The sequence below is a fragment of the Cyanistes caeruleus genome, chromosome 1 (assembly GCF_971803275.1).
Source record: "Cyanistes caeruleus chromosome 1, bCyaCae1.hap1.1, whole genome shotgun sequence".
Classification (NCBI taxonomy): Eukaryota; Metazoa; Chordata; class Aves; order Passeriformes; family Paridae; genus Cyanistes; species Cyanistes caeruleus.
Genome location: NC_141701.1, coordinates 34,367,603 through 34,382,621, shown reverse-complemented (window position 1 = coordinate 34,382,621; position 15,019 = coordinate 34,367,603). Strand labels below are relative to the sequence as shown.

Here is a 15,019-nt window from a genome sequence, read left to right as displayed (position 1 = left end):
GCCAAGTCAAACAAACTCTTCCCTCTCTGACTTGGCATTTCTGATTTGAGATACATCATATTTTCAGACCCTGGGTTAGGAAATTATAAAAACAACCACAGAAATGTCTCCTTTTTGGAGTTAATCACAGTGGGTTGGCTCTCCAATACTAAGAATACTCCTTTTAGTTTAATGGTGGCTGTCACTGAGTGAAAAATTAATAAATTGTTTTGAATCACCTTTTTTTCTACAGGTCCTTCAGCTTAAATTTTCTGTAGAAATATTCCTGTAGAAAAGCTAAGTAAGATTTTGATCAAAAGAAGAGGTGTTCTAGAGCAAGCCAGATTTCTAGCCAGCTAGTCATTTAATTACATGAGGAAGTGCAGTTGTTTTTCTAGCAGCATAATTTTAAGTTTAAACAGGAAATATGATGCAACTGAGAAAGTTTGTATCTATTTTAAATTAGGAGTGAGGTGTGACAGAGCCTTTCAGTTATTGAAGGCATAAAAAAATGTGTGTCAATTTAAATTATAAACCATGCAGAGCAAAATCTATCATTTTGAAATATTTTCAGGTGTGAAAAACAAAATAAAACTAAAATCTTGCCTTTCCTGGCAAAGATCAGAATAGCAGATTAATGTGGGGTTTTTAAAATAAAGTACAAAAGAATATTTAAAAATAAAAGAAACTGAAGGCATCTTGCATTGCAAATCAGAATTTAATAGAAACTGCTAGGGAATTATTCTTTTCCATAAACATGTATCAAGAGGGAGTGAGAACTTCCATATCATTTGGTATTTGTTGAAAAGCAAATGATTGACATCCAAGGTTCACTTATAACCCCAGGTAAGTAGAAAATAATTTAAAAACGCTCTTTTGCCTGTGGGTATATTTTGAAGCACAGAAGACTTATAGAAGTGATAAAAGAGAGTTGCAGTGTCCTGTGATTTCCCCATAAGCAGGAAATCATTATTTATAGATACTTCAAATTGTTTTGAATTCAGAGGTCCAACTAATCTTATCTAAAACAAGATGCAAGTAATAGCCTCGATGTATCTGAGTTATTCAGATAAAAGCCCTATTTCTCTACACTCTATTTTCTGTTATTAAGTTACATTTAGACTCCAAGACGCCAGGTTATTAATCTCTGTTTTCTTTTTCAAAAGACAAGAGGCTAAGGCAAAGGCCTAGAACCAGAAATTTTTAGGAATAACTAATAATTTTTAATGTTTGGGTGTTTGTATTTGTGGCAGTAACGGTGTAGGGGGAAACGTTACCAAATGATCTTATTGTCCATATAGCCAATTTCAGCCCTGCTTGTGCACTGAACAGGGCTTTGAATAGGACTGCAGAGAAACTTGGGTGTGTGAAAGAAGGTTTGGAAAGAAGTGAAAGCGTGTGTGTGTTCCTCCAAGTAGTACCTGTAGGACAAGCGATGTGCTCAAAGTTGGGCACTCTCTAAGGTTATGGTGGATTTTAACCTTCCTGCTTCTTAGAGCACTGGTAAACACATTTAAATTTGTGCTCTGGTCATAAATTACACTTCCTTCAGCCTGCCTGCAGCCTTTGAAAAGCAGCTCCCTCCAAGGAAAACATAAAAGATGTGGGGGGGAAGTATAAAGAGAGATAAACCCACATTTTTGTGAGTGTAAAGATTTATTTATTTTTTTTTTACTTCATAGATTGTTAAGTCAAAAGACCTTTTTTTGAAGCAAAATAAAATTCTGAAGGCTGGAAGTTAAGTGAAAATGCTGTTGTATTTTTCCTAAATGCTTTGGTTTGCATTAAAATGGCGATAATTTGAGATTTTTGGGTATGAACAAAGAGTACATGAGAAGGAGAAGAAAGAATTAAGGTAATGTGGAAATCAATGAAAACTGGAAAATCAACTGAAAACTCGGTTTTCCAGGGTTTTGGGACTGGAATTCTTCATGTATGGACTTGCCCTGGAGAGCTGCTACACATGTGCTCTGAGATAGCAGCTGCCTTTTCATGTGTCTTCCTCAGTGCTTTTGATTACTACCAGCTTTTATCAAGCCATATGTACAACAATGTGAAGTTGAGACTCATTACTGTTTTTTTAGGTATGAATCAGCATTGCCTAGAAAGAAGTTGGAGTTAAGCTGGTATGAAATGAGAAACTGTGAATGTAATATTACGTTGATGAAAATACTTGTAACTATTACCTCAAAATATTTTCTTCTTTTTCTTTAAGAGGTGAAGGCACGAATACTCTTGGCACTTCTAGAATATACAGGTAATTTTGCTTGTTTTGGGAGGGAGAGAAGTGAATATGGGTGGTTTGAGATAATTTTTGCTTTTGAATAGAAATTCTGTGTTTACATTAAGGGGAAAAATCTCAGATATGATAAAACCTGGTAATCAGCAACTTCATCCCACTGTTTAGAGTAAGGAATCCTGAAGAACACAATTTCAGATATTTTTAACAAACACTGCACATTCCTTTTTTTTTTATTTTAATGCAAAATACCTTATCTGGTCATTTACTCTAAATCTTGGCAGATAAAGTACTAAACACTCAGCTTTTCCACAGTGTCTCAGCCATCTTTCTTCTCTGGGCGTTTTCTTATTTACTGTTTTTCTTTTCATTCCCATCTGTTTCCAGATTTATATTGCTATTTTAACCCATGCCTTTCCTTTTATCTCTTTTTAGAGAATATTTAAGTTCCTCCTTTCTGGAAGGAGTCCGATTATTCTCTGTATTAATTCTACTATCATGCCATACAGCATACAGCTTAAATTACACAAAACAGGGACATGTGCCTACGAAATTACTGTCACTGAATCAGTATTTAAAAAATCATATCTCAGCCACAAGCTCCCCCACAGTTTTTAGGTGCCTACATGTTCAAGTAGGCAGTCCAGTTTAAGTGTAAAAGCTCATTATTTTGACTATCTTACAGCACTATATGAATGCATGACGTAATTATTTCTGTTATGACACACAAGAATAATTTTATATAGGGGATTATAATATTTTTTGTTAGATTTCTTCAAAATATTAGAAAAGTTTTTAGTAATTCCTCAGAATAAGAAGTGATTTGATAAAATGTCCTAGACTTGATTTTTTAAAAGCAGTTTTCCCTATTTATGTTGTTTTATAAGCTGGTAAACTCTAGTTTATTTTTTATAAAAATATTTCTGTAGAAGGACCCCAAAATGCTCTTGTATTCAGTATCTGATGTTCAAGTAGTATTAAATGAGATTTAGAAATGTGTTTGAGTCACAGGGGGGCTGCTTCAGAAGCAGGAAATACAGAGGAAATCAGCTGCTGTTAGAAGGAAAGAGATAAAATTCAGCAAAGTGAGGAAACAATGTGTGTTGGGCTCAAATCCTGAGTGCTCCCGTAAATCTGGAAAATTTTTGACCATGGAGAAGCCAGGGGGATTTTTAAGGTTGGAGAGTCGGAGTTGTATATAGTTCTTAAAGAAGAAAATCCTCTCTGTTCTAAATTTGCACAACTTGAGAGACACAGAGAACAATCAAAAAAAAAAAAAAAAAGAGAAAAAGAAAAAAAAAAAAGAAAGAAGCATTGAGTCACAGTGCATAAACAGTATGATTTGATCATTTATGGAAAATATTCCCAAGGTTCTGAGAAACTGTCAAATAGAATGGAAATGATAGCAAAAGACTGCTCACAATTATCAAAAGCTGAGAAAAAGACTGAAGAAGATCTCAGAGGAAAATAGACAGAATGAGGTTACTTTGAGAGATATTTGGAGTCCAAAAAAGCACATTTTTACATTTGGTAGTAATTTTGTGAGCACCGAATAATTTCTGCTGACTTATCCAGTTATCAGAATTCTTGTCAGCTCCATAGAAAAGTTGGAAAAGGACCTAAGCCTCTTAGAGGCAGAGCAATCTAGTAGCAAAGACAAATAGTTTAGGCTTTGGAAAGACCTCTGTATCACCTGATCTGCTTCTCTTGCTCTGAGAAAGATTAAATCTACCTGTACCATTGTGATTGATGTTTGCCTAACAGCTCATAATGACAAAATTATTTGAAGACCTTCAGAAAAGAGGACAAGAAGGAAGCACTGAATATTTATCATCAGAGTTTTGCTCTTTATTGAGAATATGTTTCCCTTTCGAATTCTTTTGACCTTTAGCTAATCTAATACTTGTGCCCTTCAGACAAGATTGGTAGGTTAGCTAGTCCCTAATTTAAATCAGCTGCTAATATTCCATAGCTATCTACCTATAGACCTGCTCTGGACTTTCCTGGCACCATAAATCTCTGCTGTTTCCTGGATATGTGATGCTGCTCTGTACTTATTTTATAGATTGACATTTATATAAATTTTATTTGGATAGATTGTGTTCTGGTAGCAATACTGTGCTTTCCAGCAGACAGTCTTCATTTGCCCTCCCCAGCTGGTAGCTGTGGAGTCAACCAGATGATGAAGTCATGTTAAGAGCTTCTGACTGTCCTTGCTTCCTGGTGGAAAGTAAATGTTTGTGGGCCCAACTTGCTCTCACATTGCAGCTAAAAGATCTGGCCCGCCTCCATTGTCCTGTGACATCAAAAGTACATAGAATTTATGGCATGTACATTAGAATCTAGAGAGAAATGTACATTGTTTATGGAGAAATACTTTAGATTCCAGATTTTAAATACACTCATATGCAATTTTAGAATTATAATATTTTAATGAGGAAAATGGAAAACTGGGTCATGGAGTACTATTAACTAGGGATAACATCAGGCTGTAAACGTATAATTTGCTTGACATTAAAATGGCTAGTTTTTAGAGAAAGGAAAAGAATTCCAGCCTTGTTTGTTTGCTGTTAACTAATCTCCTGCTTAATATTGCTTTTCCTCTTTTGGCTTTTACACCTCACAGATAGCGAGATACAACTGAGGCGAGACATGGTCTTCTGTCAGAGCCTGGTGGCCACAGTCTGCGCGTTTTCAGAGCAACTGATGGTGGCCTTAAATCAGATGTTTGACAACAACAAAGAATATGAAATGGAGACCCTGGAGGCCAGCAGAAGGTGGTTGGAACAGATAGCCAGTGCAGGTCTTCTCCTTCATTTCCAGTCTCTGCTCTCTCCAAACCTGGTAAGGCTCCTCATGTGTCCTGCTTGGTCAGAGACCCTTTTCATTCCCTGAACCAGGCACACAGTTAAATAGTCTCAGATGTAAATCTGATCTTCTGTGTCCTTTGTGCTTATCTTGCTACTTAGTTAGCTGCTATTTGGAAAAGATACCGTTCAGATAATTACAGATTTGGGAAATGCTTGATTATGATACAGGAAATAAGTTTTCCTCAAATTCTGTTTCCTCTGAGCCAGCAGATAGTGAGTTTACCCTTGACTCCCCACTGCTGTTGTAGCTGTTCCCTGGGATTGATTGTACTATTAGGTGATAAGCAGAACTTCATTTTTCAATAAGCAACAATACAAGATAAATAAAATACCATGTTTAGGTAATTTTATCACCCTTCCCAGTAAAAACTATAGGTGTACAGTAGTTGAAGGTGTAAATGTGCTGGTCTGTTTTGTTCCTGTCCTATGGAAAATCCTTGTAGCCTGTCAGAGCAATTGGAAATCGGTTGTTTCTTCACAAGGTTTGGCAAAGAGCCATGGCTTAAGAAACAATTAAAAATGGGACATGGCTTTGTTGTCCCTTAATCCTCAGTTATCCAAAGTGCTTCTTTAGCTATTTAAGATGCTTCTCACACTAGACTGATTCCTGCTAACCAGAGGAACTGTGAAAGTCTGCATAGTCTGCTCCATGACAGTCTTCTCTACCTCTGGAGTTGCTCAGTTAGATTAAAACTCTGTGTAAATAACAGATGATGTTCTTAGTATCAAAGATGTTCTTTCCTCTCCTTGTCTGTCTCGGCAGCAAATTGCTGACAACTTGACATAAGAAACTTTAGAAGCAGAAGAAACCAATACAAATAAAGGTATTTCTAAATCACAGTCATAAAGTCTTAGTCTATGCTATTTTTGGAGACTACTGACTTAAGCCAGTGTGACCAACTATCTCACAGGCAATTGTGGTGCTTGGGTTTGCATGAGTGTGTGCAGCTTACAGACAAATAAAATTGGGGCCTCAGACAAACAGGGGAACTCTTTATCCACATGAAGACCATGTGAAGAAAGCACTGTCTGGCAAGCTTGGAGTCATGTCTTGAGTTCTGGACACATTTTGACAATGTGCAACACTACCAGGTGGTGCAGAGTTCAAGAGTAAATTCCATTAGTGCCTGTCTAATGTTTTTCCATGTGCTTTGTTGTTATGTTATCACAAAGCAACTGTTGTCTTTAAAGCTCTGAATAATGATATTTTTTTCTTTCAAGATTGCAGTGATTTCCTTTGTAGTGAAAACTTGTGCTACTCAACTATTTTCACATAATCAGATATCAGCAGTATGCATTGTCCAATTGAAAATAAAGTTCAGTCTTTTCTGCCTAACTGTTCTTAACCAAGGGAAATGTATTTAAATGCAGCTTTTTCAATACCTTCTCAGCACTGTTTGGCTTACAAATGATCCATGTTATTTTAAACAAGGGTATTTGAAGGAAATTACACTCTTTATGGCCAGAGTTCAGTAAAGAATGAGCAGTTGTGCAAGAGTTTCCCACGCTGCTTGATGATATTCAGACTATTCTGCTGACAAAATCTCTCTGTCCATAGACTTCATAAATTGAACCAGAAGACCAGATATTTCTAGCAGATTTGCTTTTTCACGAGTGCAAGGGGGAATGCTATTTCACTATATAGATCAGGGAAAATCGTGGGGTTTTTTTCTTCTGTTCTATAATTCTGTAAACTATAATTTATTGTCAATTTATGGGCAGCTATTTATTATTCTTTGCCATCCTAATGTTTCAGTTCTAAGAGGGGGAAAAATGCATGCCTCAGATTTCCTTTTGGCCCTTGTTAAAGAGCCGGGGGATGGCTGTATAATGAATGGAATTACTTTATAGTGATTATTGATTTAAGCTATAATTGCTCTGCATAGTTAACTCAAGATAACCATAATTGTAGATTACTATTTTCCTTTTCAAAGTTTCAGTTAAGCATCTTGAGAAAACCTGGATCTCTTTAACTGTGTCTTTAGCTCAGGGATACACAGAGTGAACTATAGGTGGGAATCAGAATATTGGCACATGTATGTACTTGATTTGTGCCTAGAGTTCTGTAGGTGAGGTGCAAGTCATCCTGAGCTGTAATTTCTCTGAGCGTCTGGTTCAACTATTGGTGCTTAGAGTGGACACAATAAACTCTTATATGTTGTTCATAAGTGAAATCCTAAAGTTACGGAAATTTTAAAAGAAGATTGCTAAAGAAAAAAATATAGTTTTCACCTTTTCCTTCTATTGCTTTACAAGATAGACCTGGTGGCAAGACAAGGTGTTAATATCTGGTGTCTTATAGAATAATGACAAAATGATTTGATTAAAAGACAAGAGAAATAATAATAGCAATAAATTACCCATTAACTTACTCTATGATGTGATAACATTAATAATAATAATAATAATCTTGAACTAGTAATAAAAGGGAAAATGCCAAAAGAAACAAAAATATTTACCTCATCTAGGAATTAAACAGGTTATTCATTGCAGCAGTGAAATGTTGTGCAACACTGTAGTTAATTTTATGTCCTGTCTAATATTATTTCTGGTTGGGAAAACATCTGGATGAAATGACCTTTCCACTTTTTATTTTTCCTTTTTTAGGCTGATGAACAAGCTATGTTAGAGGATACATTGGTTGCATTGTTTGACTTGGAAAAAGTTACTTTCTACTTCAGACAATCAGAGCCAGAACCACTAGTTGCAAGTGAGTAATTAATATCTGGGTTTTACTGGTTTTGTAGCATTTTTTGTTCCTAGAACGTTACCGTCCACAGGGAATCTTACATAACTTGGAAAAATGGAGAATAAGTAGATGTATTGCTCTCCTGATATTCCTAGATGTACTGAAATACAGCTATCATCGGTGACAATGCAGAAGCATTATCTGACAATGTCAGTAACCTTAGGGAAAAATTGTTTGCTTAGCTGAACTTTCCATTGGTAGTATGTGGCTGCACCAGGAAAGTCCCTGGAAGATCCAGCTCCTTGTTGAAGAAACGTGTAAAAATAGCTTGAAGGTCTTGGTAGGGAAATACAACTGATACAAGATGAAGAAGCAGAAGCCATGTTTCATTTTTTTGTGTGGAAAATAAATAACTTTTTGAAGAGTTCCTTGAAAGGACAGGGCAGGCACTATTAGGGTCACATAAAATTGGGCAAGAAGCTTTCTCTGAGACCTGCTGCTGCAGATGATCAGGGTCCTGAACCTTTCCTCACAAAACTTGCCCAACTCAGCAGGAAAGGACTGTCTTTGCAGTCTGCTGCTCATACACTTTGCTCATTTTCAGCCATTCCTTTATTAAAATATATGCTCGGCCAGTAGATATTTTCCTGCAGTGAACTTGGTTTAGTGAACAAAAAGGCCTCATTTCTTTCCTGTCTCATAAGTCCCCTGGGAAGGGAGGAAAGCATGTCTGCTTCACATCAAGCCCTTCTGAAACAATTCCTTTGCTGGATTAAGACCACACTGGAGAGAACTTCTGCAATAACCAAAACCAGAAGACACAAAGCTCCACAAAGCTGCCTGTGCTCAGGAGAATTCAGTAGCACAGGGCTCATAGTCAGGTAGGATTTAGCCTGTGTAAGACCATAGTTATTTTGGTTTGATTCAAGTAAGGCCCCTGCTCAGAGTGTTTTAAAAAGAAGCCCTGCTAAAGCAGGTAACAGCATGGAAATGCAGTTCCAGGAGGGCCTCCTAATGGGGAGTTAATGCTATACCTCTGTCATGAGCTGTTCATATTGCAGGATCTTTCAACTGAGGTGTCTGTGCTAACAAACAGAAACTCTATGTGTTCAAGGGTTGTAATGAATTCTGTATTTTCTTTTGGTTTAAATGAAGCCACCACAGTCACTCTGACGATGCTTATAATAGTCAAGAAATGGCAAATTATTTTTTTCCGGTTTTGATTCTGAATAAAAAATAAGGGAAAATAAGTAGTGCAAAATGTTCCTTTGGAATCTTTACCATTCAGGTACAATGTGAGTTATGCTCACAGTAAAAAAAAACCAAAACAAACTCTATGCAATAATAATAATGCAAATCACTTTGGTTTTTTGTTACTGTTTTCAACTTGGAACTTATCTATGGAAACAATGTATAATGAAAAATACAGAATGTTGTGTCTGCAGTGATTTTTTTTTATTTATTTTTTTTTTATCTAACTGCATGAATTTTGTGTGCAACAGTTTCTGGAGAAAAATGTGTCATTGCTTACAATGAAAGTAACGCTGACTGTATTTTTTAGATGTACCAATCACATACCAAGCAGAAGGAAGCCGACAAACACTGAAGGTTTACTTCTATCTTGATGGTTACCATTTTGAACAGCTTCCTCAAAGGCTGAAGAATGGAGGAGGATTTAAAATCCATCCAGTACTTTTTTCACAAGGTAACCTGAGGTTAAATTCCCCTTCCCCTGCTTCTTTCACATAAAAGCTAACTCTCTTTAAACTCCCACTTATTTACTCTGATTTAAATTCTCTGTAGCTATAAGGGTACAGTGCTTATATTTAGTTGTTGTTTAATGTGGGTATTTATTGAGAACTTTTAATTAAAATAAAAGTTGAAGAAATTCTGATGTCTGTAACAAAAAATAGAGGCATGGTTATAATTTCCCAATTTTATGCCAGTTACATGATTCTAACCACAAAGAGTGAATCTTCATTTATCAATATTGTTGTGTTCTTCTTAGCCATTAATGGACAATAGTCAGACCATGAAACTTGCCCTTAAAAGTGTTTTGCTTTTCAAATGCAATCGTAATCTTTTCCCATTACTTCATATTTGAGGACTAAATTGCTATCCCCTTCAGAATTCTGTCTCCTGAAAATGTTATGAAGAGTTAAATAGCATTTTCAGGCTTATGTACTTATTGCTCTGCAAACATTACAAAGTGAGGAATGGTGGCGCTGATGCTCAGACTCTTCATAAATTACAGCAGCCCGCGTTAGCTGCCGTGTCATTACAGTCATCAGGAGCGTGAAGTTTGCTCCACTGAAATGGTGAATGTGAGCTGCTGATTGCCCTGAGCTGCCTTTGATTTCACTGGGAGCTCAAAATACTCCACACCTTGTGAAAGGCTTCCAGGGTCTGTGTGGAATAGGCAGAAGTCAGGCATACAAATGAAGTTTTAGAGGGGAGCTTGGTTTCTGATAGAGAAGGAGGATGTATAAGTAAATAGTGCACAGAAACATAAATAAATAGCTGAACTTACTATAAAGTTAAAATACACCATTTTTATAAAAACAAGATCCTTGGAGTTTGATTTTTAAGCAAACTAATGAGTACTTTGGTGGTTTTCTTTTGGACAGATTGATTTCAGTCATAGGGAAAAATGAGAACACCGAGCAGGAGGCAAATTTCAGTAGAGCAGACAAAAAAAGCACTTTAGAGAGAACAGAAAATACCTTGGTTCAGCTGAATTCCTGGAAATACTATTTTTTTTTAGATTGGGAAGGGGATTCGGTGTGCTACAGGATTTATTTAGCAATAGTTTTCCACTTAAGTTTCCAATAGCACAAAAAAATTTGATTCTTAGGATAAGCATCTCTGTAGACAGCTCAAGGAAAAGAATAAGAATCCATTCAAGTGTTTATATCTGCTTAATATTTTTCAGTAGAAAGGAAAATTTCTTCTTTCTTTATCATATCAAATTTCTTTAATTTTTAAGGATCATCCTCTTAAATAGTCCATTGGTTACCAAGAACAAGAAGTCCTAGATAAATTTTTAAATCCTAGTGTTAAAATCATTCTTTTGAGGGTTTTTTTTATCTCTTTAATGAGTGGATTTGGATTCTGTTTTTTACTTTCCTATGAGGTTTGGGTGACCTGCCATCAAAATAACTCAGTAGATTCGCATCTCTAACTGAAATTTATTAGCTGCTAATGTAGAAATCTTATATCTTATTTAAGTTTATCTGTGAATATTTGTGAACATTTGTGAATATTTGCTCCCCCAATATAAATATAGGTAAATTGTTTCCTGCTTAAAATGCAATGGTTTATGGTATTTTCAAATGGAACATATAGAAAATCATGTTTTTGAATACTTCTTCAAAGGCAAGGGTCAGTGAACATCAGAGTGTTTATCTCTGTGTTTCTCTATTCTGTGTCATAGCTCCATGCCTAGCATTAGAAGTCTACATATTTACATGATTGGCACCATAATATTTTTTGAAGTTTTTTTGTTGTTTGCCCGTGCTATATTATCTATGCCTCCAGTTGTAAAGAACAGTTTCAACCACATACACAAGGGTGTATACATTGAAAAGGATCCTGGTTTGCAGGACTGGGGCTGAGGATGTTGAGATAGTGCTATTGGCATTTAGATTTCTCTTCTTCCTACATTAGACTTAAGATCTCGGCAGTAAATTTAAAGACTCTATTTAAAATGAAAATCCTGGTTACTTGAAATTGTTACATAGTGTCTTAATTATGTATAGTTTTACAATTATTTTTTAATTTTTCATACAGTTTTAGAATAATTCAGATTGGGAGGGACCTCAGGAGGATGTCTATTCAAACATCCCATCTATTCCAGCCTCCCACTTTCAGCAGCAACAGCTGTGGCATGAAACCAGGTGACTTGGGTGTCTAACAAGTAGGATCTTGCAAGCACCCAGGGACAGAGACTGTACAGCCTCTTGGGTAACCTGTTACTCTACTTGACTACCCTAATAGTGAAGAAGTTCTTTCTTTCTATTGACTTGAAATGTTTCTTGTTTCAATTTGTGTGGATTGTCTCGTTATGCTGGCTTGTGCCATTGTGAAGGGCCTGGCTCTTTATGTGGCCCTGCACTTGGGTGTAATCCACTGCTTGTCCCAGTTTGGCAGTAGCTGCCAACTTGTCCTACCTCCCCCAGGTCAGTGATAAAGACACTGAAAAACAGAGATACCTGTGGTGCTCGGTGTGTAGTGGGCCCCTGGGCAGACCATGCCCCATTAGCTACCACCCTTTGAGTCCACCCGTTCTTCCAGGTGGAATTCACTTATTCTGTGCCTCCAGACCATAATATCCTATCTTGCATTGAAGAATACCACAGAAGACATGTTTGTAAGGAAAGCTTCCTTACAAAAGAACTTTCTAATAAGCTGGGTAGAAAAATGTTAAACCCTTCAGCGAGGGCAGGGACAAAGCACACAGCATGTGAGTCCCTGCCTGCACCTGTGAGCGTGGCTCCACAGGGACAGAACTCTGCTCCTGCCAGTCCTCACAGATGACTGAGTTTCCTGGTTGGATAATCTAATTGAATAAAACCAACTTCATGACAGTAACATAAGCAGTAGGGATTATCAGTTCTATTTGTGTTAACGTACTGTTATAACCGGTGTTCAGTGGTTATTTTTGTTTGAGCTTTCTGGTGTGACTTAGAACCAAGGAAGAATCAAGTCTGACTGCTGAAACTTAATATTTTTTGCAGAAGTATAATTACAAACTGTGAAAGCACAGAAGGGGAGTGCAATTTGCATGTTCTTTCACAATGAATGAATTATTTATTAACTGGTCATATTAAGCAATACAAGCAGAATTAATATTCTGAGTGCAGCTGAAGCTGTAAGGCAGCAGCATGTTTCCATGAAAACTCTGCTTATGGCTTGCATTTTCTGGTAGGGTGATGAGTTCTTAGAATGTGTTTGGATTACTAAAGTGGCAGTGTTCTTAGTTGTAAAGCCTTTAAACCTTCTCCACAAAAAAATCATATTTCACCAAGAGTTGGGGTTTATGTTATAATGTGGTTGACATCTTAATGTGAAGATCTTAATATTTCCAGTCCAAATTTTCATGAGAATCCTTTCATTGAAGTTTGTTTTGTTCCTGAGTTCTTGTAGCAATATTCATCCTTGGCTTGGTGAGAGGAATACACAAAGGTGGGCACCGATGAGTATTTGACTTCACTTACCTTGAAAAGGAACTTATAGACCATTTTCAGAGATCCAGCAAAATTTGCTTTAATTGACCTAGAAGAAAGTATTCACATTATCAGTGGGTATAACTAGAGGAACCTCTAGGTGAGGTGCTCCACATCTCCCAAAATTTGGCTTCATGAGGAGATATTAGGTGTCCCTCTGTACAAGTTATGTTGCTCCTTTATTTCCTCTATTCCAGTTCATTCTACTGATTTCTTCCAGGATACATCAGAATTAAACCCCGCATTTGCATTCAAAAGGCAGGAATACTTTAATTAGAGCAAAGGAACTCAAATTAGTCTTCTCCTTTATATTTTCCACAGGGCAAGAAATACAATTTTTTTTTGTAAATGAAATCTTTAAGAGAGATCTGTACGAATTTGATGACATACGGAAACAGCTCAGCAATTCACAGTAGGGTCACAGCCTCAAGGTTAAAAAGTAATTCACTTGTGTGCGAACAAAACTACAAAGAAGGCAATTACTAAATATTTAATACTGATCTTTCTCTTTTCCACTCTCCCTTTTCACAGCACTGGAGAGCATGGAAGGATACTATTACAGAGACAGCGTCTCAGTGGAAGAATTTCAAGCTCAGATTAATGCTGCCTCACTAGAAAAAGTCAAGCAGTATAACCAGAAACTACGGTGGGTAATAAACCAACATTCCTGGAATTAACTTACAAAGTTTTGGTTTTCAATTCAGTTTCTGTGACACAGCTTTGAACTGAAATGTGTTGTATGGGGGTTGGCTTTTGGTTCATGATCGAATAAGACCCAAGATTTATGATTCTGACTTTTCTGATTTCTGCACTGTTAAGTTAATTTTACCAAAATTGTTTTTTCCAGAAAGTTTTAGCTGTTATTGCCTCCAGGTTGTTGTACTAATGCATATAGAAAAGGAAAGGTCTACTTGATCACAAATGGAGAATCAGAATTGCTACACATTATGATCTGATTTTATAGACCATATTTACCTAATTTCTACAGAGTAGGACTTGAAAAACAATTTTCTTTTTCTGCTCTTTCTTCCCACACCCCACCATACTAATGGGAATACAGACATATTTGGATACCTGCATCAGTGCTGGCTATGGATTATAAAGAGCATACTTTGCCAGTATATGTAGAAATTATGCAGCTGTATATTTTGGTACATATTTCATTAAGGAGTTGCACATACAGACAGAATTTCTATTATTATTTTTATTATTATTATTTCAAAAATAATCTATTAATTATGAAGTAAAATAAGAAAAATGCGTACACAGGTCACTCTTGTGTCCCACTGTGTCTGTGCAAAATACCTGTTTGAGTATTCTTACTTGCCACGTGAGTTGAAGCGTGTAAAGGACTGTGGTAAAACCACATCTATTCACTTCTAAAATTCTTGAATTGGATGGAAATGCCATTTCACAAGGACAATTAGGCAGTTTTTAAAAACAGCAGAGAACAGGAGTTGAAAAAAGCTCAAGGACAATGGGGAAGATAGATGAGGGTCTCTTTGCAATTCCTTCACTTGTTGGTCCTCTCTCTGGAAGGTTTTCTTCACAGATATTGCAAAATTATTTATCTTATTTGTTATCAAAGCAGAGGGATTTCTAGATTCTAGATTTTAATCTAAGTACTGCTATAGCAAAAGCAATTTTAAAGCCTAGTATATTCAGTGAGTATGGTATATTTGATTTTTTGTGTGACATCTCTGTCAGTGCACTTGTATGTCAATGACAAATGTATTTATTTAGTCTGCTTTCCCTCTTCTTGTGTTCAAACTTCCTAATTTGGGAAAAAAAGTGCCTCCTGAATATTTTATGTGACAAGGCTTATGTTATAAATCAGTTTTACAGAGAACTTCGGTCATGCCAGTATTTGGCCTAAATGAAATCAGCTAGTGTTGGAAAGAGACTCTTGTCAGTTAGACAAAGCAAGACTTTTTGTGTTTTTTTTTTTTTTCCATGAATAGGACTAATTTAACCTGCCATGAAAATCCTTAAAATAAATTCTTCCAGACTCTATGCT

At 36.3% G+C, this 15,019-nt stretch overlaps 1 protein-coding gene across 5 annotated transcripts in view; it reads left to right on the top strand.

Moving 5' to 3' along the window:
* PREX2 (phosphatidylinositol-3,4,5-trisphosphate dependent Rac exchange factor 2) overlaps positions 1-15,019 on the top strand; it is a 173,208-nt gene that overhangs the window by 117,469 nt on the left and 40,720 nt on the right. For all 5 annotated transcript variants that reach the window (XM_086885723.1, XM_086885719.1, XM_023920933.2 and 2 more), the window contains 5 exons: positions 2,195-2,236; positions 4,845-5,062; positions 7,696-7,798; positions 9,339-9,482; positions 13,534-13,648. In XM_086885723.1, the coding sequence (XP_086741849.1) occupies positions 2,195-2,236; positions 4,845-5,062; positions 7,696-7,798; positions 9,339-9,482; positions 13,534-13,648 (622 nt within the window). The remainder of the gene's footprint in view (positions 1-2,194; positions 2,237-4,844; positions 5,063-7,695; positions 7,799-9,338; positions 9,483-13,533; positions 13,649-15,019) is intronic.